This window comes from Leptonychotes weddellii, chromosome 15, assembly GCF_054177405.1.
Source record: "Leptonychotes weddellii isolate Sample4059 chromosome 15, ASM5417740v2, whole genome shotgun sequence".
NCBI lineage: Eukaryota > Metazoa > Chordata > Mammalia > Carnivora > Phocidae > Leptonychotes > Leptonychotes weddellii.
This window is the reverse complement of record NC_138383.1, coordinates 39,198,608-39,222,325: the sequence shown is the minus strand read 5'-3', so window position 1 is coordinate 39,222,325 and position 23,718 is coordinate 39,198,608. Positions and strand designations below refer to the sequence as shown.

Here is a 23,718-nt window from a genome sequence, read left to right as displayed (position 1 = left end):
GGATTACAATCCCAAACCTGCCACTTATTAGCTGTGTGGACTTGGGCAAGTTACTTGATTTTTCTGTGCCCCAGTATCCTCATCTGTGCAATGGAATGACAGTAATAGGATTATCATGAGAATTAAATTAATTAACATGTGCAATGTGCTTAGAAAAGTGCCTAACACAGAGTATAAGGGCTGGCTATTGTTATTACATGCACAATTACATAAACACTGCTTATAAATCTTTCCAAAATTATTCAATAACCAGATTGGGAGAATGGTAGTGGGAAGGATATACATATATTTCGGAGGCTAGCGGGGAGAGTTGGATCTCTATTTTCTGTAGTGGGAAGTAAGTAAATCTCTGAAAGCAAAAAATCAACCATAGCAATACAGGGACACCTGGCTGGCTCAGCTGGCACAGCATGTGACTCTTAATCTCAGGATTCTGAGTTCAAGCCCCATGTTGGGCGTTGAGCCTACTTAAGAAAGGTAGCATTACACACTTATTTGGAGATATGAAAATAAACGCCAAAACGATCGGCTAAAATTGGTGAAAGTGGTTTTCTTTGGAGAGGGAGAAATGGGCAGAGGGAATATTAGGCAGCTGTTCTTTGTAACAAATTCTATGAGACTGTATAACTTTGTAAAAACTGAAACTAAAAACATTAACTGTATAACTAGCTATTTAATATCCCCATCTAGAATGCAAGCTCCCAGCAGGGATAGCCTTGGTCTGGTTGGCTGTCTTCTGTATCCTGGTACCCTGGCAAGGCCAGCACCTGGAGGTGTGTGTTAAACTTTTGTAGAAATAAATCTTTAAGTGAATGTATGCTTTGAAAAGACTTACTGCGTTGTATAGGACTTTGGACAAGATAATCTCTGATGTCTCTGCCAGTTCTATGATTTTTTTTTAAAGATTTTATTTATTTATTTGAGAGAGAGAAGGAGAGTGAGAAAGCATAAGGGAGGGGGAGGGTCAGAGGGAGAAGTAGGCTCCCCACCGAACGGGGAGCCCGATGCGGGACTCGATCCCGGGACTCCAGGATCATGACCCGAGCTGAAGGCAGTCGCTTAACCAATTGAGCCCACCCAGGCACACCAACGATTTTTTTTAAGATTTTTAAAAAAGATTTATTTATTTATTTTGAGAGAGAGAGAAAGTGTGTGTGTGCAAGCAGGGGCAGAGGGAGAGGGAGAGAGAGAGAATCTCCAGCAGACTCCCTGCTGAGCTTGGAGCCTGCCGCTCCTTGATCTTGTGACCCTGAGATCATGACCTGAGCCGAAACCAAGAGTCGGACGCTCAACTGACTGAGCCAACCAGGCACCCCTCTGCCACTTCTATGACTCTAATCTACCTTCCTCCTTATCTCAATTTCTCTTAACCCTCTTGCTACAGTCCAAATTCTTGTTTTTCTTTTATGCCTAAATTTTCAAATGAATGGTTGATTCCCATTGTCTTCATTGTTTTATGAACCTCCTTGGCAACCAGGAACCTTACTGTCCCATTATTTTTCTGAAACTGCTCTCCTCGCTCAGAGAATTCTTTCTTGCCAAGATCATGTCCTTTCTCTGTCTTCCTCTACTTCTTGCATCATCTAACACGGTAGAGGGCTTCCTTTTCTTGAAGCTCTTCCTTCCTATGGGCCTCTCCCAACCTTTCCAGCTATTACTTCCCTAGCTTTTTCCGGCATCCTCCTGTTCCAGACTGTGTCTCTGGGCTTCCTCATCTGACTTTCTGTCATTCTTTTTATGGCTTTAGTATCAGCTTTGGTCTGTTGATTGAATATCTAGTCTTAGCTTCCAGACTCAACACTTGTGTATTTCTAGCCAGAGGACTCCTTCATTTATATAACCCACAATCACCTTCAAGTCCAGTTTTTTTTTTAGATTTTATTTATATATTTGAGAGAGAGAGAGCACGAGAGAGAACATGAGTGGGGGGAGGAGGGTCAGAGGGAGAGGGAGAAACAAGAGTCCTACCCAGGGCTCAATCCCAGGACCTGAGCCAGGCAGATGCCCAACTGACTGAGCCGCCCAGGCACCTCTCCAAGTCCAGTTTTAAACTCTATAAACAATGAGGAGACTGGTTTGGATGTAATGAATGGTCCATAACAATGACAGGTAATATTTTCTGTTCAGATCTGTTCTCGGCTTTGTCACTTTGCTACTCAACTGAGCTTCGTCAGACTAACTCAGACTATGTTTGACCAGTTAAGAGACTTTAAGAGAAGTTCTTAACTCTTTAAGTCTTAAAGTTTCTTCATTTGTAAGTTATTCCATTTACAAAAATGTTTTCCAGCTTTAAAAGAAAAAGCTTGGAAAACATTGGCAAATAGATCAAATTACTGGCAGAGTCAAAATGCTGCCAAAGCTCTGGAATTCAAGACCAACTACAGCTTAGGCCAGATTTTCCCATCCAACATTATGCTTCTTAGAGATGATATAGCAGTATGGTTAAGAACATAAGCTCCAGGGGCAGCTGGCTGGCTCAGTTGGTAGAGCATGCGACACTTAATCTCAGGGTCATGAGTTCAAGCCCCATGTTGGGGGCAGAATTTACTAAACAAACAAACAAACAAACAAACAAACAAACAAAAAACCCATATGTTCTGGATCCAGTTGCTTATGGTGAGATAAAATCTTTTCTTTCCTAGATTTTATTTATTTATTTATTTGACGGAGAGAGAGAGAGCACAAGAAGGGGGATCAGCAGGCAGAGGGAGAGGGAGAAGCAGGCTTCCTGTGGAGCAGGGAGCCCGACGCGGGGCTCGATCCCAGGACCCTGGGATCATGACCTGAGCCCAAGGCAGACGCTTAACCGACTGAGCCACCCAGACGTCCCTAAATAAATAAAATCTTAAAAAAAAAAGAGCAGCTACCTTGTTGGATTATTGTGACAATTAAATGAACTAATGCATATAATGTTGTTAGACAAAACCTGGCACATGCTTTGTGTAATTAGCCATGTGACCCGAGGCGGATTACTCAATCATTCTGAGCTTGGGTCTCTCATCAGTAAAATGGGTATAATAATAATAACTATCTTCTAAGGTTGTTTTGAGGATTAAATTAGTTTATTTATTTATTAGCTTTTTATTTTGAAATGATTTTAAGCTCACATTAAAATTGCAAAAATGGCACAGAGAGCATAAAGATAAACATATAGATCAATGGAATAAAACAGTGTCAAGAAACAAACAAATGGTCAACTGATTTTTGACAAAGGGGCCAAGACAATTCAAAACTGAAAAAATAGTCTTTTTAGCAAATGGTACTGGGACAACGGAATACGCACATGCAAAAGAATGCATTCGGACCCTATCTCACACCACACACAAAAATTAACTGAATGTGAATCATAGATCTACATGTAAGGGCTAAAATTATACAACTATTAGAAGAAAACACAGGAGTACATCTTTGTAGGCTGGATTAGGCAATGGTTTCTAAGATTTGACACCAAAGTCATAAGCAATGGAAGATTTGATAGGTTGAACTTTATTTAAATTAAAAACCTTTGATCTCCAAACAACCCATCAAGAAAATGAAAAAATAACCCTAAGAGTGAAAGAAAATTTTTGCATATCAAATAAAGGACAGGGGACTTGTTTTGTTTTGTTTTGTTTTTATTTATTTGGAATGCAAATTATATCTCAATAATACTGTTTAGAAATAGTACAGGGGCACCTGGCTGGCTCAGTCAGTAGAGAACATGACTCTTGATCTCAGGGTTGTGAGTTAGAGCCCCACGTTGAGTGTAGAGATTACTTAAAAATAAAATCTTAAAAAAAAAGAGGGGTGACTGGGTGGCTCAGTTGGTTAAGTGTCCTACTCTTGATCTCAGCTCAGTACTTGATCTTGGAGACAGAAAAAGAAATAGTACAGAGAGTTCCCATGTACCTTTCACCCACTTGGGAACTTCTTACATGACCATAGCAGAAAAATCAAAACCAGAAATCGACATTAGTACTTTTAACAAAACCACAGACAATAGTAGGATATTACCAGGGTTTATTTATTTACTTATTTTAAGATTTTATTTATTCATTCGAGACAGAGATACAGAGAGAGAGAGAGAGTACGAGCAGGGGGAGAGGCAGAGAGAGAAGCAGCTCCCCACTGAGCCAGGAGCCGGACATGAGGCTCGATCCCAGGACCCTAGGATCATGACCTGAGCCGAAGGCAGATGCTTAACCATCTGAGCCACCCAGGCACCCCATTCCCAGGGTTTAGAATAATACCGGCCACACAAGTAAACCTTATACAGGTGGAAGGACTTCATGATAATGACAATGATGAACATAATAATAATGATGGTGGAATTTCTACTGTTGCCCGTCTGATTGACTGGCTGGTTTCAGAGCTGCCATATTGGTTCTTCTTTCTAAACTCCAACTCTAGCAGTGTCTACCACTTGGGATTCCTTTTTCCTTCCTCATTCTTTATTCCATCAAATCCTTCACACCCACCCATTTCCATCAAATCTTTACTAATGCTCCTCTTCCTTCTGTGACTGTGAATCTCCGCACCAGCCAGCCCTTGCCTGAACTCTTCTTTGCATTTTTCTCTATCATTTCACCTTTGAGTCCTAAATTCTCAGCCAGATTGAGAGGTTTATCAGTTACAATTCCTCTGCATCCTCCACAGTAAACTGTGTGAGTTCAAACAAACTTACCTGTTGACTAAGTCAGATTTAAAGTTGTTAGGATAGGGGCGCCTGGGTGACTCAGTCGTTAAGTGTCTGCTTTCGGCTCAGGTCATGATCCCAAGGTCCTGGGATCCACCCCACGTTAGGCTCCCCGCTCGGCCGGAGGCCTGCCTCTCCCTCTCCCACTCCCCCGGCTTGTGTTCCGTCTCTCGCTGTGTCTCTCTCTGTCAAATAAATGAAGAAAGCTTAAAATAAATAAATAAAGTTGTTAGGATAGAATGAGAGAGAAAGTGAAACAAGGATGGCAGGAGATGGAGCACAATTCAGGCAGCAAGACAGGCAGAACCTGAGGGAAACAAGAAGCATTTATAAGGTGTCCACTATATACTCCATAATGCAATCATTGCTAGAGAGAGAAGAAATGGAACGGAGGGGGAGTGGTAAAGACACTGAGCAAAGTTGTTCCCCAAGGCTTTTTTATTTTTTCAGGTTTATTGTCTAATTCTGACTTCACAGGCAGGGTTAAATGCCCTGCCCCCAACTCCCATCACATTGCATTGTAAGATTCTGGGTTGCTTGGCCTCCCCGTTCCCTATGAGCTCCATAAGCTTGGCTTTTTCCCCTGTTGCATTTCCAACCTCTGAAACATACTGGGCTCTCAAATGAAGGCTTAATGAATGAAGGTGTGAACGAACAAAGGACTGATGGACTCGGAGCTAGCAGTCCTCAAGTCTACATTTACGAAACTAGACACAGTGTAATGTGCAGATTGGAACAAATTTATTTTTCAAAAATCAGGTCTGCCGTAGTCTGACGGCCCCCAGTCGCGGACGGTAAAGCGAGGCCCATCTACTACAGGTTCCCAGGACAGCCTGAAAAAGGTGGGAGGCGGGGCTTGCGCCCACCGGACCCCACCCTTTTGCGTTCTAAGCTTTCCGCCTATGGACCCGCCCCCTCTGGCCCTATCTGCAAGTCTTATTGGTGAGCTCTCTAATCCGTCTGAGCACGCGGGCGCCTATTGGATCAACTGCTGAACGAGAGTTGCGTACTTCCCGGCATTGGGAACGCGCGGCGGACGTAGGTTTGCCGCCATTGCTTTGCGAAGAAAGCGGCGGTCTGTGTGAGGGTTTGTGGGGGTGCGTTGCGTGCTTTAAGGGCTGGGCTGCGGGAGGCGTGATGGGGTCCGGCTGGATGACCGGAAGGTTGGGAGGGGCCGGGCTGGGCGAACTCTGAGCAAAGCGGGACTGCAGGCCGGGGGTGTCGACGCCTTCCTGCTAGGCTCGGCCCGGTTGCTCGTTAATTTTTTTCTTTCTCTGTCTCCCAGATTCTCCGGGAATGGCCGGAGTATTTCCTTACCGAGGGCCGGGTAACCCGGTCCCCGGCCCTCTAGCCCCATTGCCAGATTACATGTCGGAGGAGAAGCTGCAAGAGAAAGGTGAAGAACGCGTGCGGGAGCGGTGCCTGCGGGTCCGCAGGCTTAGGGCGGGTGTGCGCGTGCGCGTAGCGGGTTTCACTCCTTTCCCCGTTTTGGCAAGCGTCAGAGCATTAGGTGTCAACTCACTCACAGTCCCATTTATTTTTTCATCTAATTAACTGTTTAAAGGTGTCTGTTGGGGCGCCTGGGTGGCTCAGTTGGTTAAGCGTATGTCTTCGGCTCAGGTCATGATCCCGGGGTTCTGGGATCGAGCCCCACACTGGGCTCCCTGCTCTGCGGGGAGCCTGCTTCTCCCTCTCCTCCCTCTGCCTGCCGATCCCCCTGCTTGTGCTCTCTCTCTCTCTCTGTCAAATAAATAAATAAAATCTTTAAAAAAAAAAATAAGGTGTTATTTGCAGGCGCTGATCCAAGCCATGGGGACACAATAAGCAATGAAAAAAACCCTGCCCTGACAGGGGTTAAGTTGCAGAGAGGGAGGTAGACAATAAAAAAACTTAAGAATCTGTAACAAAAATGTTAAGACAGTCACAAATGTGATAGAGGAAAGAGTAAAGCAGAGTGAGATAAGAGAGTGCTCCTGCTGTGTGCCCACCCCTAACTCATACATCCTGACAGGGGCTTACCCTGGGTCAAGAGGTGGGGATGATTAGGCTAAGGGTATGCAGTTATTTAAACTGAGGTGTCTTTGTAGCCCGAAAATGGCAGCAATTACAGGCCAAGCGCTATGCGGAAAAGCGGAAGTTTGGATTTGTGGATGCTCAGAAGGAAGACATGCCCCCAGAACATGTTAGAAAGATCATCCGAGACCATGGAGACATGACCAACAGGAAGTTTCGCCATGACAAAAGGGTCTACTTGGGGTAAGGCATCTCTTGGAAGTATATCGTTTGGAGATTGGCTCCTTTCGCTTCTCCCTGTCCTGGATAGCTGCTCTGTCATTTTGAGAAAGGAATCCTCTATGACAGCCCCTGTTGGTGGTTAGAAGAGAAGAGAAAAACCTAGGATTCTGTGATAATTTTGAGATCATCCTTTACTCTCTTGATTGCCCTAGGCACTAATTTATTGAAGCTGTGATAAGATGTCCCTATCTTTAAATGGGTTGAAACCCATAACAGGACACTGTGTTCTTGTTGCCTGTAACTCCTCAGTGAGCAGAATTGAGAGGTTCAAGATAGTTAACTCCTACAGCCTGTATACTCTTGTTTTTCTGTGGCCCCAAGCTGAGTGAATACAGGTGCAAATCTCTTTTCCATTTGGATGCAGAAATGTTAGCCACTTAATAAAGTGGTCTAAGATATCTCAAGATAGCCATAGATGTTTATGAAAAAATGTTTTATGAGAACTGTGCTAGGTGCTAGGGATATAGCAGTGAATAGAAAATAATGGCCTTTCTGGATCTTATGGTCTAGTGGCATGACAGACACGAGAAAGATGGTTATGATAAAACATGAGTGTTTTATTATTTTTTATGGGAAGGTACAGAGAGTATAGAATGCGCAATAGTCCAAAAGCTGTCTTTAGAGGGACAGCTGTTGATACAGAGGGACAGAAACCCAATATTGTGGGACTGTGAAGTTTAAGGGGAAGAGTGGCACAATTGGAGAGCGGGGGTGGGGGAGGCTTGGGGGGACGGACAGTGTTCCTGGTCGAGGAGGGCCTGTGTGCTAAGTTTGAGAGTTTAGACTGTAAGGCAGGCTTTTCTGTGGAATGCGGTACTGTGATACCATGCAGCCTCTCCGCGTGGCACAGGTAGCAGAACACCTTGTCATTTGTAGTTCTCTCTCCCTCCTGTTGCAGTGCCCTCAAGTACATGCCGCATGCAGTCCTCAAACTCCTGGAGAACATGCCTATGCCTTGGGAGCAGATTCGGGACGTGCCTGTGCTGTACCACATCACTGGAGCCATTTCTTTTGTCAATGAGATTCCCTGGGTCATTGAACCTGTCTACATCTCCCAGTGGGGGTGAGAGAGGCTGGAATGTGGGGGTGGTGGTTGGGGGCCGTGGGTGGAAACCATAGTGTGACTTGGCTGACTTTTAGGTCAATGTGGATTATGATGCGTCGAGAAAAAAGAGACAGGAGGCATTTCAAGAGGATGCGTTTCCCCCCTTTTGATGATGAGGAGCCACCTTTGGACTATGCTGACAACATCCTAGATGTTGAACCCCTGGAGGCCATTCAGCTAGAGTTGGACCCTGAGGAGGATGCCCCTGTGTTGGACTGGTTCTATGACCACCAGCCATTGAGGGACAGCCGGAAGTGAGTGATGGTTGGAGTTACTGCTCCTGTGAGAGTTTTGGAAATCCAGAAGGAATCCTGGGTGAGCAGTGGCTTGGCTAGGTATGACATAGGCCTGTCTTTTTTTCCTAGGTATGTGAATGGCTCCACTTACCAGCGCTGGCAATTCACACTGCCCATGATGTCCACTCTCTACCGCCTGGCCAATCAGCTCCTGACAGACTTGGTAGATGACAACTACTTCTATCTGTTTGATCTAAAGGCCTTCTTTACCTCCAAGGCACTCAATATGGCCATTCCTGGAGGCCCCAAATTTGAACCTCTTGTTCGAGACATCAATCTCCAGTAAGTTGGAGATATTAGGGATTATAGGCACCTTGGGTTGAATAAAATCTAATCTTGATCTTTGAGATCCTGTTGTAGTTTTCAAACTCCCCAACTAGTCTGCTCATCTTTTATTTTGTACCCTAGGGATGAAGACTGGAATGAATTCAATGATATTAACAAGATCATCATCCGGCAGCCTATCCGCACTGAATACAAGATCGCTTTTCCTTACCTGTACAACAATCTTCCACACCATGTCCACCTCACCTGGTGAGAGCTACAGCGAAGGTGGGGGGAAAAGAGAGGGTTGGGCTAGGGCGGGAGAACCTGAGCTTACTCTTCTTTCATTTTAGGTACCACACTCCTAATGTTGTGTTCATCAAAACTGAGGATCCCGATCTCCCAGCTTTCTACTTTGATCCTTTGATCAACCCAATTTCTCACAGGCACTCCGTCAAGGTGAGAAGGAACATTTGACTTTAGTTCTTTTTTTTTTGAAGATTTTATTTATTTATTTGTCAGAGAGTGAGAGAGCACAAGCAGGGGGAGCAGGCAGAGGGAGAAGCAGGTCCCGCTGAGCAGGGAGCCCAGTGTGGGGCTCGATCCCAGGAGCCTGGGATCACGACCAGAGCCGAAGGCAGACGCTTAATGACTGAGCCACCCAGGCACCCCTGACCTTAGTTCTTTGAAGATTTTTTTTTTTTTTTTAATTTATTTGACAGAGAGACACAGTGAGAGAGGGAACACAAGCAGGGGAAGTGGGAGAGGGAGAAGCAGGCCTCCCACGGAGCAGAGAACCTGATGCGGGGCTCGATCCCAGGACGCCGGGATCACGACCTGAGCCGAAGGCAGACACTTAACGACTGAGCCACCCAGGCGCCCCTGACCTTAGTTCTTTGAAGAGAAATTTCCTGACTGTGGCTGAAGTGTTACTAGATAAAAATTCAGCTGAGGGAGACATGTTTGTCATCCTGTTTAGTGTTCCGCTTGAGCTTTAAGCTAATTTGACCGTTCAGCACTTGGCTCAAACTAAGTTATTGGTGTAATCTGGGTTTCTGTGATTGGCACTTCGTGTATAGTGTATTTTGGTCTGTTTGCATTATGGGTTTTTCTACAGTCCTTTTATTGAGATACAGTTCACATACGCCTACAACTCATTCATTTAAATTATACAATTCAGTGGCTTTTAGTTTATTCACAGAGTAGTTCAGCTATTCCCATAGGTAATTTTTGAACCTTTTCATCATCCCAGAAATCCCCATGCCATTAGCAGTCACTCTGTTTCCCTCTAACCTCCCTTTCCTAGGCATCTCCTAGTTTTTCTGTAGATTTGACTATTCTAGAGATTTTATATAAATAGTATCTTACAGTACGTAGTCTTTTGTGATTGGCTTTTTACATTTGGAATAATGTTTTTGATGTTTACCCACGTTCCATAGTGTTCTTCTTAACAGACCTCCTTACCCTAGCACAGTTTTTGTGTTCACTTAAGGTATTGGGGCTCCTTTGGGAGGCCTTTGATGGTGAGCCTGTTAGGGTGTGAGGAGTGATGCTTGCTTTCCTGGTTGGTCCTGGCTTGTTCTTTGCTCCCTTGGCCCCTTTTGCCCTGGCCCTTTAGGGCTTCTTTTGTCTGGCAGTCCAGTTTCCATGGTAGATGGAGCCACTGTGCTCGGCCCCAGAGAGTTTCCCTCTCATCCCAGTTCTCTTCCCAGTTCAATGGGAGCTGAACCCTTGGGGCGTTCTTCTTTCAGAGCCAGGAACCCTTGCCTGATGATGATGAGGAGTTTGAGCTCCCAGAGTTTGTGGAGCCCTTCCTGAAGGACACACCCCTCTACACAGACAATACAGCCAATGGTATTGCCCTGCTCTGGGCCCCACGGCCCTTCAACCTACGCTCTGGTCGCACCCGCCGGGCCCTGGACATCCCCCTTGTCAAGAACTGGTAAGACTTCCTGGGGGGATTCTAGTGGATGTATAGGAGAAAAGACTCCCAACTGGGTGGGCATGCAGCCTTTCACAGAGGGATTAGAAGGAAGATGGGCTAGCTCTAGTTGGCTTGTTTTCCCAGGTATCGGGAGCATTGTCCTGCTGGGCAGCCTGTGAAAGTGAGGGTCTCCTACCAGAAACTGCTGAAGTACTATGTGCTGAATGCCCTGAAGCACCGGCCCCCTAAAGCCCAAAAGAAGAGGTAAGGTGCCTGAGGGTCATTGCTCAGACTTCTTTTGTTCCAGAGTTAACCAGGAAGCTAACTCTCCCTTTCCCTCTTATTCCCACCCCAGGTACCTGTTTCGCTCCTTCAAAGCCACCAAATTCTTTCAGTCCACGAAGCTGGACTGGGTGGAGGTGGGGCTGCAGGTTTGCCGCCAGGGCTACAACATGCTCAACCTTCTCATTCACCGTAAAAACCTCAACTATCTGCACCTAGATTACAACTTCAATCTTAAACCTGTCAAGACTCTCACCACCAAGGTGTGTGCATTGTACCGTGACGGTCTTCTGGGCTTGAGGGATGGACTGATTTTGCTCTGTCCTCTGAGGAAGGCACCCATCCAGTTGGGACCATGGCTGATTAATGTTTTTCCTATTCTTGGCACCTTCTCCAGGAAAGAAAGAAATCTCGTTTCGGGAATGCTTTCCATCTGTGTCGAGAAGTTCTGCGTTTAACTAAGCTGGTGGTGGACAGTCACGTGCAGTATCGATTGGGCAATGTGGATGCCTTCCAGGTGAGGCCAGGTATCCCCGATCCCCGCCCCAAGTAGGGAAGCTGAATGAAGCCTGCGCTGATCGTGGAGCTGGCTCTAGCTTAAAGCCCGATGGGGTCATTGTGTTGCAGCTGGCGGATGGGTTGCAGTATATCTTTGCTCACGTGGGGCAGCTGACGGGCATGTACCGGTACAAATACAAGCTGATGCGGCAGATTCGCATGTGCAAGGACCTGAAGCATCTCATCTATTACCGCTTCAACACGGTGGGACCCTGCCCTCGTACTCTCACTTTCTCCATCCAGTTCATTCATTCATTCCTTCATTCATTGCGGGGAGGGAGAGAATCTTAAGCAGGCTTCATGCTCAGTGCGGAGCCTGATGCCAGTCTCCACCTGAAGACCCTGAGTTTCAGATCCATTTTAATTTTTAGGTCTAGTCAGGGCTCTTTTCCTGGACTGAGTTAGAGAGATGCTCTACGTGTATCATTACTTGCCTTCTCCTTGTGAATTGTAATACTTCCCCCCAAAGTTGCTTTTTTTTTTTTTTTTAAGATTGTATATATTTATTTGCTAGAGAGCGAGAGCACAAGCAGGGGGAGTGGCAGGCAGAGGGAGAAGCAGACTCCCTGTGAGCAGGGAGCCCGATGCGGGGACTCCTGGGATCATGACTTGAGCCGAAGGCAGACGCTTAAGCAACTGAGCCACCCAGGCACCCTGAAAGCTGCCTTTATTATTTTTTTTTATAATAATGTTTTATTTATTTATTCATGAGAGTCAGAGAGAGAGAGAGGCAAAGGCAAAGGGAGAAGCAGGCTCCCCACCTAGCAGGGAGCCCGATGCGGGACTCGATCCAGGACCCTGGGATCATGACCTGAGCCGAAGGCAGACGCTCAACCATCTGAGCCACCCAGGCGCCCCTGAAAGCTGCCTTTAAATAGGGAATCTCAGTTACTGGTTTTTGCCTCGGAATTCCTCATTTACTCCATTTTAGATGTTGAGGTCCCAGAGTTTTGCCTCATTTCCCCTCTGTTGTCTAAGATGAGTTTCTCTTGACCCCACCTGTGTGCAGTTTTCTATTGCTCTCTAAATGAATTGCTAACTTACGTTCTTGATTTCTGCTTGGGACCATAGGGTCCTGTAGGGAAGGGCCCTGGCTGTGGCTTCTGGGCTGCTGGCTGGCGGGTCTGGCTGTTTTTCATGCGTGGCATCACCCCTTTGCTGGAGCGGTGGCTGGGCAACCTCCTTGCCCGACAGTTTGAAGGTGAGTGGTTTTCTCTGTGTCCAGCTTGTGTTTTATTATCACTTCACGGGTAGATCATATGTTCCCATTCTATCCCCTGCCCTTGTTTGAGACTGAGAATCCCTTCCTGCTGGATTGCCTCTAAGAGGTCCCATTCTCGGGGTGCCTGGGTGGCTCAGTTGGTTAAGCGACTGCCTTCGGCTCAGGTCATGATCCTGGAGTCCCGGGATCGAGTCCCACGTCGGGCTCCCTGCTCAGCAGGGAGTCTGCCTCTCTCTCTGACCCTCCCCCCTCTCATGCTCTCTATCTCATTCTCTCTCTCAAAAAATAAATAAAATCTTTAAAAAAGAAAAAAAGGTCCCATTCTCTAGTGATTCTGACCTACTATTCTGTTCCTTGTGCTCCTCTCTGGGGCCTGAGGCTATCTTGCATTTGCAGAATGGAAATTTCTCAGAGGCATAGTTGTGAATGTCTTGAGATAGCTTGTCTTTTTTGTATATGCTGGGCATATGGACACCTTGTTTATACTTTTTGATTTCAGTGTAACTGTGGTTAATGAGGGGGCATGATGGTAGAGACTCGTTGAAAGCAGTGAATCTTGCTTTTAATCAATTTCACCCCTAGGCCGACACTCTAAGGGGGTGGCAAAGACTGTTACAAAGCAGCGAGTGGAGTCGCATTTTGACCTTGAGCTTCGGGCAGCTGTGATGCATGACATTCTGGACATGATGCCTGAGGGAATCAAACAGAACAAGGCCCGGACAATCCTGCAGCACCTCAGTGAAGCCTGGCGCTGCTGGAAGGCCAACATTCCCTGGAAGGTGGGTGTCGCCCCAACTCCGAGAAGGCATGGACATCATCTTCCTGGGGGTAGGATTACCACTCCTGGGCTCCCTTTCAGAGCTGTGTGGTTGCTATCCCTTTCTCATTGTGCCTTTTGTACTTTCAGGTACCTGGGCTGCCAACACCCATAGAGAATATGATCCTTCGGTATGTGAAGGCCAAGGCTGATTGGTGGACCAACACTGCCCACTACAACCGAGAACGGATCCGCCGTGGAGCCACTGTGGACAAGACTGTTTGCAAAAAGAACCTGGGCCGCCTCACTCGGCTGTATCTGAAGGCAGAACAGGAGCGACAGCACAACTACCTAAAGGTTAGGCAGCTTAGGCTAGGCTGGACGTGGGGAGTGGGCAGAAGGATAGACTGCAGAGTTGGGACCATGCCTTGTCTGTAGGGATTAGGCTACAGTGGGAGGCTGATTATCATGTCTGTTTCGCAGGATGGGCCGTACATCACAGCGGAGGAAGCGGTGGCCGTGTATACCACCACTGTGCATTGGTTGGAGAGCCGGAGATTCTCACCCATCCCATTCCCCCCACTCTCCTACAAGCATGACACCAAGTTGCTCATCTTGGCCTTGGAGCGGCTTAAGGAAGCTTACAGGTGAGGAGTAGAATAGGTGGATTCCTTTGGAAAGATGAGAGCGGGAAGAACAGCATCATTGTCAGTCCAAAGGAAGGAGGTTTAGCCTCAGGCCTTCCTGGGTTTGGCTTCCTATTGGTTTTCCCATTCATCTTTCCTGTTTCCTTGTCAGTGTGAAGTCTCGGTTAAACCAGTCTCAGAGGGAGGAGCTAGGTCTGATCGAGCAAGCCTATGACAACCCCCATGAGGCATTGTCCCGCATCAAGCGTCATCTCCTCACACAGAGAGCCTTTAAAGAAGTGAGTAAGCTGCCCCCCAAGTTTTCTATTGGCTATGCTATTCATTCATGGCCCCCAGAGTAGTGGGTTGCCTCAGGTGATTGGTGGATCCAAGTAAGCCAGCTTCTTTGTCCCACAGGTGGGCATTGAGTTCATGGATCTCTATAGCCACCTGGTGCCGGTGTATGATGTGGAGCCGCTGGAGAAAATCACTGATGCCTACCTGGACCAGTACCTTTGGTATGAAGCTGACAAGCGCCGCCTTTTCCCACCTTGGATCAAGCCTGCTGACACAGAACCACCTCCTCTGCTTGTTTACAAGTGGTGCCAAGGTAAAGTTTTTCTGGCTTTGCCGTTGGGGATTGAGGTGAGTTGGGTTGATTTGAGGTGAATTGAGTTCTACATCAGAATTCTCACCCAGGCAGTAGAATTAGTTTATTCTCTTGGTGCTTAGTGCCGAGGTCATAGTGTTGATGTTAAACCCAGCAAAGCCGACATTCTTAGCAGTCCAAATGAATGAGTGGAGTGGAACAAGGTTATGGGTTGTGATAGGTACTGCAGGCACTAGCCTTGGAATTTCTAACCTGCTGGAGACCTGTTTTGCCTACTCCTCAGGCATTAATAATCTGCAGGACGTGTGGGAGACAAGTGAGGGTGAGTGCAATGTCATGCTGGAATCACGCTTTGAGAAGATGTATGAAAAGATCGACTTGACCCTGCTTAATAGGCTGTTGCGACTCATCGTAGACCACAACATAGCTGACTACATGACAGCCAAGAACAATGTCGTCATCAACTATAAGGTGTGTCTTGGGGGGAGGGTATCAAGGAATTGGGGAGGGGTGTGTCTGGCTCCCTGAGGTAGGATTTGCTGAGGGGAGGACCAAAGAGGATAGGCCCCAGAGAGGGCTGGGACATGGCCATGAGTTAAGAATTGTTCAGAGTTGTAAATCTTTCTTTCTAGGACATGAACCATACAAATTCCTATGGGATCATTAGAGGCCTGCAGTTTGCCTCATTCATCGTGCAGTACTATGGCTTGGTGATGGATCTACTGGTATTGGGACTGCACCGGGCCAGTGAGATGGCTGGGCCCCCTCAGATGCCAAATGACTTTCTCAGTTTCCAGGACATAGCCACTGAGGCTGCCCACCCCATCCGTCTCTTCTGCAGATACATTGATCGTATCCACATTTTCTTCAGGTGAGGGCTTGCCTGGATTCTTATCCTTGCAGGGCATTGAGGCATATGCCCAGCCTCTGGACACAGCTCTTCTACCTTAGTTGACTTGTTGCAGGGTTGGGGCTCTAAAACGGAATGAAGTCCTGTGAGTAGGGTGGGGGTTGGAGGCGGGCTTTATCTGCGGAGCTGTAGGTCTTATGAGGTCCCAGGTTATTTCAGTCTCAGCAATGCATCTTGCCTGGTATAGGTTCACAGCAGATGAGGCTCGGGACCTGATCCAGCGTTACCTGACAGAGCATCCTGACCCCAACAATGAAAATATCGTTGGCTATAATAATAAGAAGTGCTGGCCCCGAGATGCCCGCATGCGCCTCATGAAGCATGATGTCAACTTGTGAGTCTAAGTTGGGGCTGCAGGAGCTGGAAGGACATCAGCCTGAGGGAACCAGAGGACAGTTAGAGGGAATTATGAGGTTGTGTCCTGGGTGGGAGGAGTGTACTGTCCTAGAATACTGTGAGTCTGGCCTTCTGAGGGAAGTTCCTTCAAGTTCCAGGAGACTGATGTGATCATATGTTCTCTGTGAGCAGGGGTCGGGCAGTGTTCTGGGACATCAAGAACCGTCTGCCACGGTCAGTGACTACAGTTCAGTGGGAGAACAGCTTCGTGTCTGTGTACAGTAAGGACAACCCCAACCTGCTGTTCAACATGTGTGGCTTTGAGTGCCGCATCCTACCTAAATGCCGCACCAGCTATGAGGAGTTCACCCACAAGGATGGGGTCTGGAACCTACAGAATGAGGTACAGTCTGGAAAGGGGGCTTAGAGTAGCATTACCACCCCTGTACCTCTGGGGTACGCAGGGGTGTGGAACACCATCACACCTTTTCATTATCGGTCGATTGAGCCTTGTTGGGTGGGTAGTGTTTAGTGGGGAGCGGGGGTCAGAGTTGGTCCTTGTTTCTGTGGCAATATCAGAGACAAATTAACCTTGACCTTATGGTTTAGGTTACTAAGGAGCGGACAGCTCAGTGTTTCCTGCGTGTGGATGATGAGTCAATGCAGCGCTTCCACAACCGTGTGCGTCAAATTCTGATGGCCTCTGGCTCTACCACCTTCACCAAGGTATATAAGGCAGTCAGCCCTAGCTTGCCTCATGTCCTCTGTCCATCTCCCATCCCTTTTAACTCTTCCCCTGGTTGGCTCTTGTTTCTTCCCAGCTTTTCTCAGTGTACCAGTTTCCATGATTTATGGTATAGCAACTTAAGAGTGTCAAATCAACTCAGGTACTTTCTGAGAATACCTTGTAGGGAATGTGCAGCCTAGTTCTGCATAGTTGTGATGACTCTAAATTAAGGTAAGAACAGAAATTGGATTCTTTAATTTGAACAAAATTTTCATTTTTTGCATCTTACCAGGGGCTTACTATTTATTCATGTAGTTAATCTTTTAACTAATAACAATATGTATGTTAAAAAGTAAGTATAACTAGCTATCTCAGTGTTTATTTTCCCTTTCAGTTGCTTCCAAAGGCCCAGCTGAAGGCAGCTGGAATTGAGAAAGAATAATCTGGGGATTTGTTAACTCTGTATACTTAGGTTTCTGTAAGGTTTAAAAAGCCACCCTGCTCTTCCTCCTTTCTTTCCATGCTGCCATAATGGTGCACATAATGTCTTGGCTGATGCTCTCAAGAGCATCAATAATGCCAAAAAGAGAGGGAAATGCCAGGTTCTTATTAGGCTGTGCTCCAAACAATGCTTTTGTTAAGGATACGTTTTCTTAGGGTTTTTTGTTTGTTTGTTTGTTTTGTTTTGTTTTTTTAAAGATTTTATTTATTTATTTGACAGAGACACAGCGAGAGAAGGAACACAAGCTGCAGGGGTGGGAGAGGGAGAAGCAGGCTTCCCACGGAGCAGGGAGCCCGATGCGAGGCTCGATCCCAGGACCCTGGGATCATGACCTGAGCCGAAGGCAGACGCTTAACGACTGAGCCACCCAGGCACCCCCTTGTTTGTTTGTTTTTAGTAATCTCTACACCTAATTTGGGGCTCAAACTCATGACCTCAAGATCAAGAGTTGTATACTCTTCCAACTGAGTCATACAGGCGCCCATTATCTTAGTATTTCTTACTTAAAATATCTCATGTTTTTGGGGGGGTATAGTACAAGAGAAAAGTTTATCTTTTTAGGTTGGCTTATTGCCTCCAGGGGCCAAATAATAAGAATTATGTAACTTATTCATTCCATGGGTGTTTGTTGATAACTACTATGTTCAAGGCTCTGCACACACTACATGTAAGATAGAGTCTCTTCTTTTGTTGAGCTGGCCTACCTAGTTGGAGAGACAGATCCACGGACAAGAGAACTATTAACAGGATGTAGTGTTTGTAGAGCTATGGTGTTATTTGGGAATTTGTGAAAAGGCTCAGGTTAATGACTCTAGCCCAGTCTGGGAGAGGGAGAGAAAAGGCTTCCTGGAAGAAGTAACATGTGATGAGGCAGGTGAGGGAGGGTATTTCTTCAGCCTTATGTCTGGAGAGGTAACTAGCATGATATGTGTGGGGCTATACAAAGTTCAGGTTTATTGATAGAGTATGGTTGTGGAGTTGGGACTGTTAAGAAATAGGGGCTGGATAGATAAGCAAGAGCCAGATGCTGGAGGGTACTGCGTGCCTTGTTAAGAATCCTGTGAGGGTCGGGGCGCCTGGGTGGCTCAGTCGTTAAGCGTCTGCCTTCGGCTCAGGTCATGATGCCAGGATCCTGGGTTAGAGCCCCGCATTGGGCTCCCTGTTCGGCGGGAATCCTGCTTCTCCCTCTCCCACTCCCCCTGCTTGTGTTCTCTCTCTTGCTATGTCTCTCTCTCTGTGTCAAATAAATAAAATCTTAAAAAAAAAAAAATTCTGTGAGGGTCTTAGGTGTAGAAAGGACTTTTCCAGGTTTCTGTCTTAGGTGATTCACTCTTGTAGCTGTGGGGGGGATGGGTTTAGAGGAATGGAGTGGGAGATCAGGTTTGGGGACTTCTGAATTCCTGATGACAGTGATGAGAGCAGTGAGGAGACAGGAGCAGATTTGATAAGTAGTTAGCAGATAAAGTCAGCAGAGCCTCATTTTGGTGGGATGCCAGAGGGAAAGGAAAATAACAGTTTTTGGCATGGCTGACTAGGTAGGTATTGGCACTGCCAACTGGAGGAGTACAGGAAGAAGAGCAGGTTTAGGAGGGAAGATAAATGGATTTAGTTTAGGATGTAACAAGTTTGAGGTTCCTGAGAATATCCAGCTGGAGGTGTTTGGCAGGCATCTATTATATTTCTTCCATTCCAAGATAAGTATATATGTACGTGTGTGTGTTTTCCCCCTTAGTAATGCCTCTTAAATTGATGGTCTCTTAGATTTGCTGAAAAATACTTTGAGCTTTAAGTTTTTGAGGGAGAAATGAGGTGAGAAAGAGCAGTGAGGGGTAATTTCGAGGCTCCTATAGGATGTCCAAATGGAGATACTTTGCAGTCTGAAGCTTGAAGAAGATATCTGGGTGGAAGATGTAGATTTAGGAGTCTGTCAGCATGAAGGTGGTGGTTTAAAGCTCAAGAGTGAGCAAGATTGTCCAGGTCAAGTGTAAGGAGAGAGAAGAACAGAGGGATGAATTTGGAACCATAGGAAACACTTAGTAGCAGCATGGCCAGACTGGGAGAATGCCGGGTCATCAGAGCCAAGGATGTCAGGAATTGGGGCGGGCATTTAACAGTGTCAGTTGCCTAAGAGTGTTTTAGTTAGATAAGGCCTGAAAAGTATCCATTGGATTTGGCAGTCAGGACGTCATTGGTGACCTTAGCAAGAGCTGTTTCAGAAATAGTGGGGATAGAAGCCAGATTGCAGTGGGTGAGGCTTTATGGGAAGTGAGGGAGTGAGACAGCAAGGACTGGCAACTTGCCAGAGTTGGAGTAAGAGGAAGAAGGGCATTAGGTGCCACCTAGAGGGAGATCTAAGTCAAGGCAGTATTTTTAAATGGGATTGACTTAAGGATGTTCCCATTAGGAAGGAGTCAGGGGCAGTTCAGGGTGCAGCAGACCAGTGTGGTAAGTGATGGAGCAGTGTTCCAAGAAGTTGAGTGTGGGGGTACAATAAAGGGCAAGCAGAGGGAAACATCCTCTGATCCTAAAAGAAAAGAGGTCTGGATAGATGTGAATTAAAGTTGAGTGGGAAATTACAATAAATCTCGAATTTTTCAGTTTTGCCTGGATTGGACTTGAGCACAGGGGTGAGGGTATTATAGGATTGTTGAAGAAACTGTGTTCCAGGTGGTTTTCAAGAAAACCAGGACAACTCTGAGTGTGAGTTCTTCCCAGAAACACTCAGCTACTCAATGACAGGATGGGCAAAGTGGATATATCATAGCGGTGAGGTGATTCAGGATTGGGGTTTGCCAGAGGACTGTTGTGGAGTGGTAAGGGATTAGATGCAGGGAAATGCAGAGTGCTGGCCCCCGTTGGGATCCTGGATTTGTTTTGGGGGGTGGATGGGGGGTGGGAAGAGACCAGAAGAGGCCAAGGCCTTGGAAGAAAGTATAGGGATCAAAGGAGTAGATATGTGAGAGGTGAAAGCCTGAGTAGTATCCGAGGTTAGGGAAGCAGTTTAGAAGCAGTTAGAAGCACAGGTTCTGTAGTCCAGTCAGGTTCAGATCACAGCTCTATCACATAGCTAGTGGGATTTTGGGCATGTCACCCACTTTGGGCCTCAGTTCCCTCCATAAAGTGGGGATACTAATGATGGGGTGCCTGGCTGGCTCAGTTGGAAGCGCATGCAACTCTTGATCTCAGGGTTGTGAATTTGAGCCCTGAGTTGGGTATACAGATTATTTAATTAAATAAACTTTTTAAAAAATGGGGAGGGGTGCCTCGGTGGCTCAGATGGTTGAGCATCTGCCTTCAGCTCAGGTCATGATCTCCAGGTCTTGGGATCGAGCCCCTTGTCAGGCTCCCAGCTCAGCGTGGAATTTGCTTTTCCCTCTCTCCCTGCTTGTGGTCTGCTGTCTCTCTCAAATGACTGAATAAGATCTTGGCAGGGAAGGGCGGATACTGAGGGGCAGCTGGGTGGCTCAGTCAGTTAAGTTTTTTTTTTTTTAAAGATTTTATTTATTTATCTGAGAGAGAATGAGATAGAGAGCATGAGAAGGGGGAGGGTCAGAGGGAGAAGCAGACTCCCTGCTGAGCAGGGAGCCCGATGCGGGACTTGATCCTGGGACTCCAGGATCATGACCTGAGCCGAAGGCAGTCACCAACTGAGCCGCCCAGGCGCCCCAGTTAAGCTTCTGACTCTTGATTTCAGCTCAGGTCATGATCTCAGGGTTGTGAGATCAAGCCAGGACTCCCCTCTCAGTGGGGAGTCTGCTTTCTCTCTCTCTCTCTCAAATCTTTTTAAAAAATGGGGTTACTGAATGTGTTATCTAGTTCAGAGGTCTTTTGTGAGAATTCGTGAATGTAGTAAGTTATATTATTCAATAAATTGCTTAATAAACATTTGCTGTCATTAATTACAGGGATCAGGGATTGTGATCAGTTAATAAAATACTGGAATTTATTTCCTGAGGTGTGGTAAGGTAAAGTACTTGGAACGAAATTTCTTGGTCTTCCAAGATTGATAATAGAGGGAAATATCCAGTAGGATAAGAGATGGCTGGACCTTAAGGCCCTATTCTTGTCCTCTAAAATTTCCTTCCTCCTTGGACTCTTGGAATCATTGCTGCCACTGCACTTTAGATCCTCTCGTCATTCTTGCTTTAGGTATAATGTAGCACACTAGCCCGAGCTTGGAGACAGGACCGTTCCCTTCAGTCCTAGTAGGAGTTATAAAATAAGGCTGGGACTTTTTTTTTTTTTTTAAAGGTATTATTTATTTATTTGACAGAGACACAGCGAGAGCAGGAACACAAGCATGGGGAGTGGGAGAGGGAGAAGCAGGCTTCCCGCGGAGCATGGAGCCCAATGTGGGGCTCGATCCCAGGACCCTGGGATCATGACCTGAGCCGAAGGCAGATGCTCAGCGACTGAGCCACCCAGGCGCCCCAAGGCTGGGACATTTAAGCAAGGTTTTGGTGAGGACCAGTAACAGAAGGAAAACAGAGATGGACGTAGATAATCTGACTTATAAGGTGCAGTTTTCTTTCTTTTTCCTTTAAGATTATTTATTTATTTGACAGAGATCGAGAGAGCACAAGCAGGGTGAGTGGCAGGCAGAGGGAGAAGCAGGCTTCCTGCTGAGCAGAGAGCCCGATGCGGGACTCAGTCCCAGGACCCTGAGATCATGACCTGAGCCAAAAGCAGACACTCAACCAACTGAGCCACCCAAGCATCCCAAGGTGCAGCTTTCTTAGCTTCAGTTCCAGAAGGGCCTTATGGCTACCTTCCTGCTTGGTTGCCTGCCTTCCCACTCTGCTTCCCTCACCAGGGAGTCCCTTTCTGCATGTCCAGATGACTTGAAGTCTAAAGCCAGAGGGACAGGGGCGCCTGGGTGGGGCACTTGGGCAGCCCAGTCTGTTAGGCGTCTGCCTTTGGCTCAAGTCATGATCCTGGGGTCCTGGAAGCGAGCCCCATGTCAGGCTCCGTGCTACGCGGGGAGCCTGCTTCCCCCCCACCCCCCGCACTTGTGCTCTCTCGCTCTCTTTCTCTAAATACATATATTTTAAAGACTTTATTTTTTTTATTTGACACAGAGCACACACAGCAGGGGGAGTGGCAGGAAGAGGGAGAAGTAGGTTCCCCGCAGAGCAGGGAGCCCGACGCGGGGCTTGATCCCAGGACCCTGGGAACACGACCTGAGCCAAAGGCAGACACCCAACCAACTGAGCCACCCAGGAGCCCCTAAATTCTTTTTTTTTTTGAAGATTTTATTTATTTGGGGGGGGGGTAGGGGCAGAGGGAGAGGGAGAAGCAGACTCCCCACTCAGCAGGGAGCCTGATGTGGGGCTGGATCCCAGGACCCTGGGATCATGACCTGAGCTGAAGGCAACCGCTTAACCGACTGAGCCATCCAGGCGCCCTCTCTCTCTCTCTAAATGGATAAAAAAAATCTTTAAAAAATGAAAAAATAAAGCCAGAGGGACAGACCTCAAGAGAACATCTATACCTGGCAGTAGATGTATTTCTCTGTATTTTGGGGGTTTTGTTTGACTTCTATTTCACATTATTTATTTTTAGGCTTAATTTTTTATTATTTTTTTATTTTTTTAAAGATTTATTTATTTGACAGACACAGAGAGATAGGGAACACAAGCAGGGGGACTGGGAGAGGGAGAAGCAGGCTTCCCATGGAGCAGGGAGCCCGATGTGGGGCTTGATCCCAGGACCCTGGGATCATGACCCGAGCCGGAGACAGATGCTCCACCAACTGAGCCACCAGGCACCCCTAGACTTAATTTTTTAGAACAATTTTAGGTTTATAATAACTTGAGAGGAAGGGACAGAGATTTCTTATATACTCCCTGCCCCCACACATGCACAGCCTCCCCCATTATCAACACCACTCAGCAGTGGTACCTTCTTTACCAAGGATAAACCTACACCAACGTGTCATAATTATCCAAAGGCCATAGTTTACCATCAGGTTCACTCTTGGTGCTGTATTTTCTGTGGGTTTGGACAAATCAAATTTTGGTAAGTCGTGTCTTTATTTTCATTCAGTTAAAAATATTTTCTAATTCCCCTTGAGAGTTTTTATTTCACCCATATGTTTTTTAGAAGTATGTTACTTAATTTAAAAATATTTGAGGAGTTTCCAAGTATTTTTGTTATTAGTTGCTAGTGTAATTCCATTATGGTCAGAAAACATACTTTGTATGATCTTAGTTTTTCCAAATGTCTTAAGACTTGTTCTGTGGTCTAGCATATAAGGTCTGTCTTGGTGACTGTCTCATGTATACTTGAAAAGAATCTGTATTCTTACTGTTGGGTAGTGTTTTATAAATGTCAGGTCAGATTGAATGATTGTGTTGTTCAAGTCTTTCTATATCCTTAATGATTTTTTTGTCTACTTCTGTCAGTTACTGAGAGAAGAGTCTTGGAAATCTCCAGTTGTGGATTTATTTATTTTCTCTTTCAGGTCCATCTCTTTTGTTTTGGGGTTGTTTTGTTTTGTTTTTGGAAGGGGTTGTTCAGAGACACAGTTCACTTTATTAGAAGACATTCAAGCTTTGGGGGGTGTGAATCAGTCTGTTAAGGGTCTGACTTCAGCTTAGGTCATGAACCCAGGGTCCTGGGATCAAGCC

At 46.4% G+C, this 23,718-nt stretch overlaps 1 protein-coding gene across 4 annotated transcripts in view; it reads left to right on the top strand.

Moving 5' to 3' along the window:
• The window catches only part of PRPF8 (pre-mRNA processing factor 8), a 335,003-nt gene that overhangs the window by 294,240 nt on the left and 17,045 nt on the right, over window positions 1–23,718 (top strand). Inside the window, exons 1-24 of one of the 4 annotated variants that reach the window (XM_081806060.1) lie at window positions 5,664–5,772; window positions 5,961–6,071; window positions 6,763–6,931; window positions 7,869–8,033; window positions 8,111–8,329; window positions 8,441–8,653; window positions 8,780–8,905; window positions 8,989–9,094; window positions 10,387–10,577; window positions 10,704–10,823; window positions 10,915–11,104; window positions 11,239–11,358; window positions 11,469–11,603; window positions 12,471–12,600; window positions 13,204–13,400; window positions 13,529–13,735; window positions 13,862–14,025; window positions 14,177–14,303; window positions 14,422–14,614; window positions 14,898–15,085; window positions 15,247–15,485; window positions 15,712–15,858; window positions 16,053–16,263; window positions 16,470–16,586. In XM_081806060.1, the coding sequence (XP_081662186.1) occupies window positions 5,972–6,071; window positions 6,763–6,931; window positions 7,869–8,033; window positions 8,111–8,329; window positions 8,441–8,653; window positions 8,780–8,905; window positions 8,989–9,094; window positions 10,387–10,577; window positions 10,704–10,823; window positions 10,915–11,104; window positions 11,239–11,358; window positions 11,469–11,603; window positions 12,471–12,600; window positions 13,204–13,400; window positions 13,529–13,735; window positions 13,862–14,025; window positions 14,177–14,303; window positions 14,422–14,614; window positions 14,898–15,085; window positions 15,247–15,485; window positions 15,712–15,858; window positions 16,053–16,263; window positions 16,470–16,586 (3,774 nt within the window). In that variant the 5' untranslated portion in view covers window positions 5,664–5,772; window positions 5,961–5,971. Of the gene's footprint in view, window positions 1–5,663; window positions 5,773–5,960; window positions 6,072–6,762; window positions 6,932–7,868; window positions 8,034–8,110; window positions 8,330–8,440; window positions 8,654–8,779; window positions 8,906–8,988; window positions 9,095–10,386; window positions 10,578–10,703; window positions 10,824–10,914; window positions 11,105–11,238; window positions 11,359–11,468; window positions 11,604–12,470; window positions 12,601–13,203; window positions 13,401–13,528; window positions 13,736–13,861; window positions 14,026–14,176; window positions 14,304–14,421; window positions 14,615–14,897; window positions 15,086–15,246; window positions 15,486–15,711; window positions 15,859–16,052; window positions 16,264–16,469; window positions 16,587–23,718 lie in introns of those variants that run through there. The other 3 variants (XM_081806061.1, XM_081806062.1, XM_081806063.1) reach the window with 3 other exon arrangements.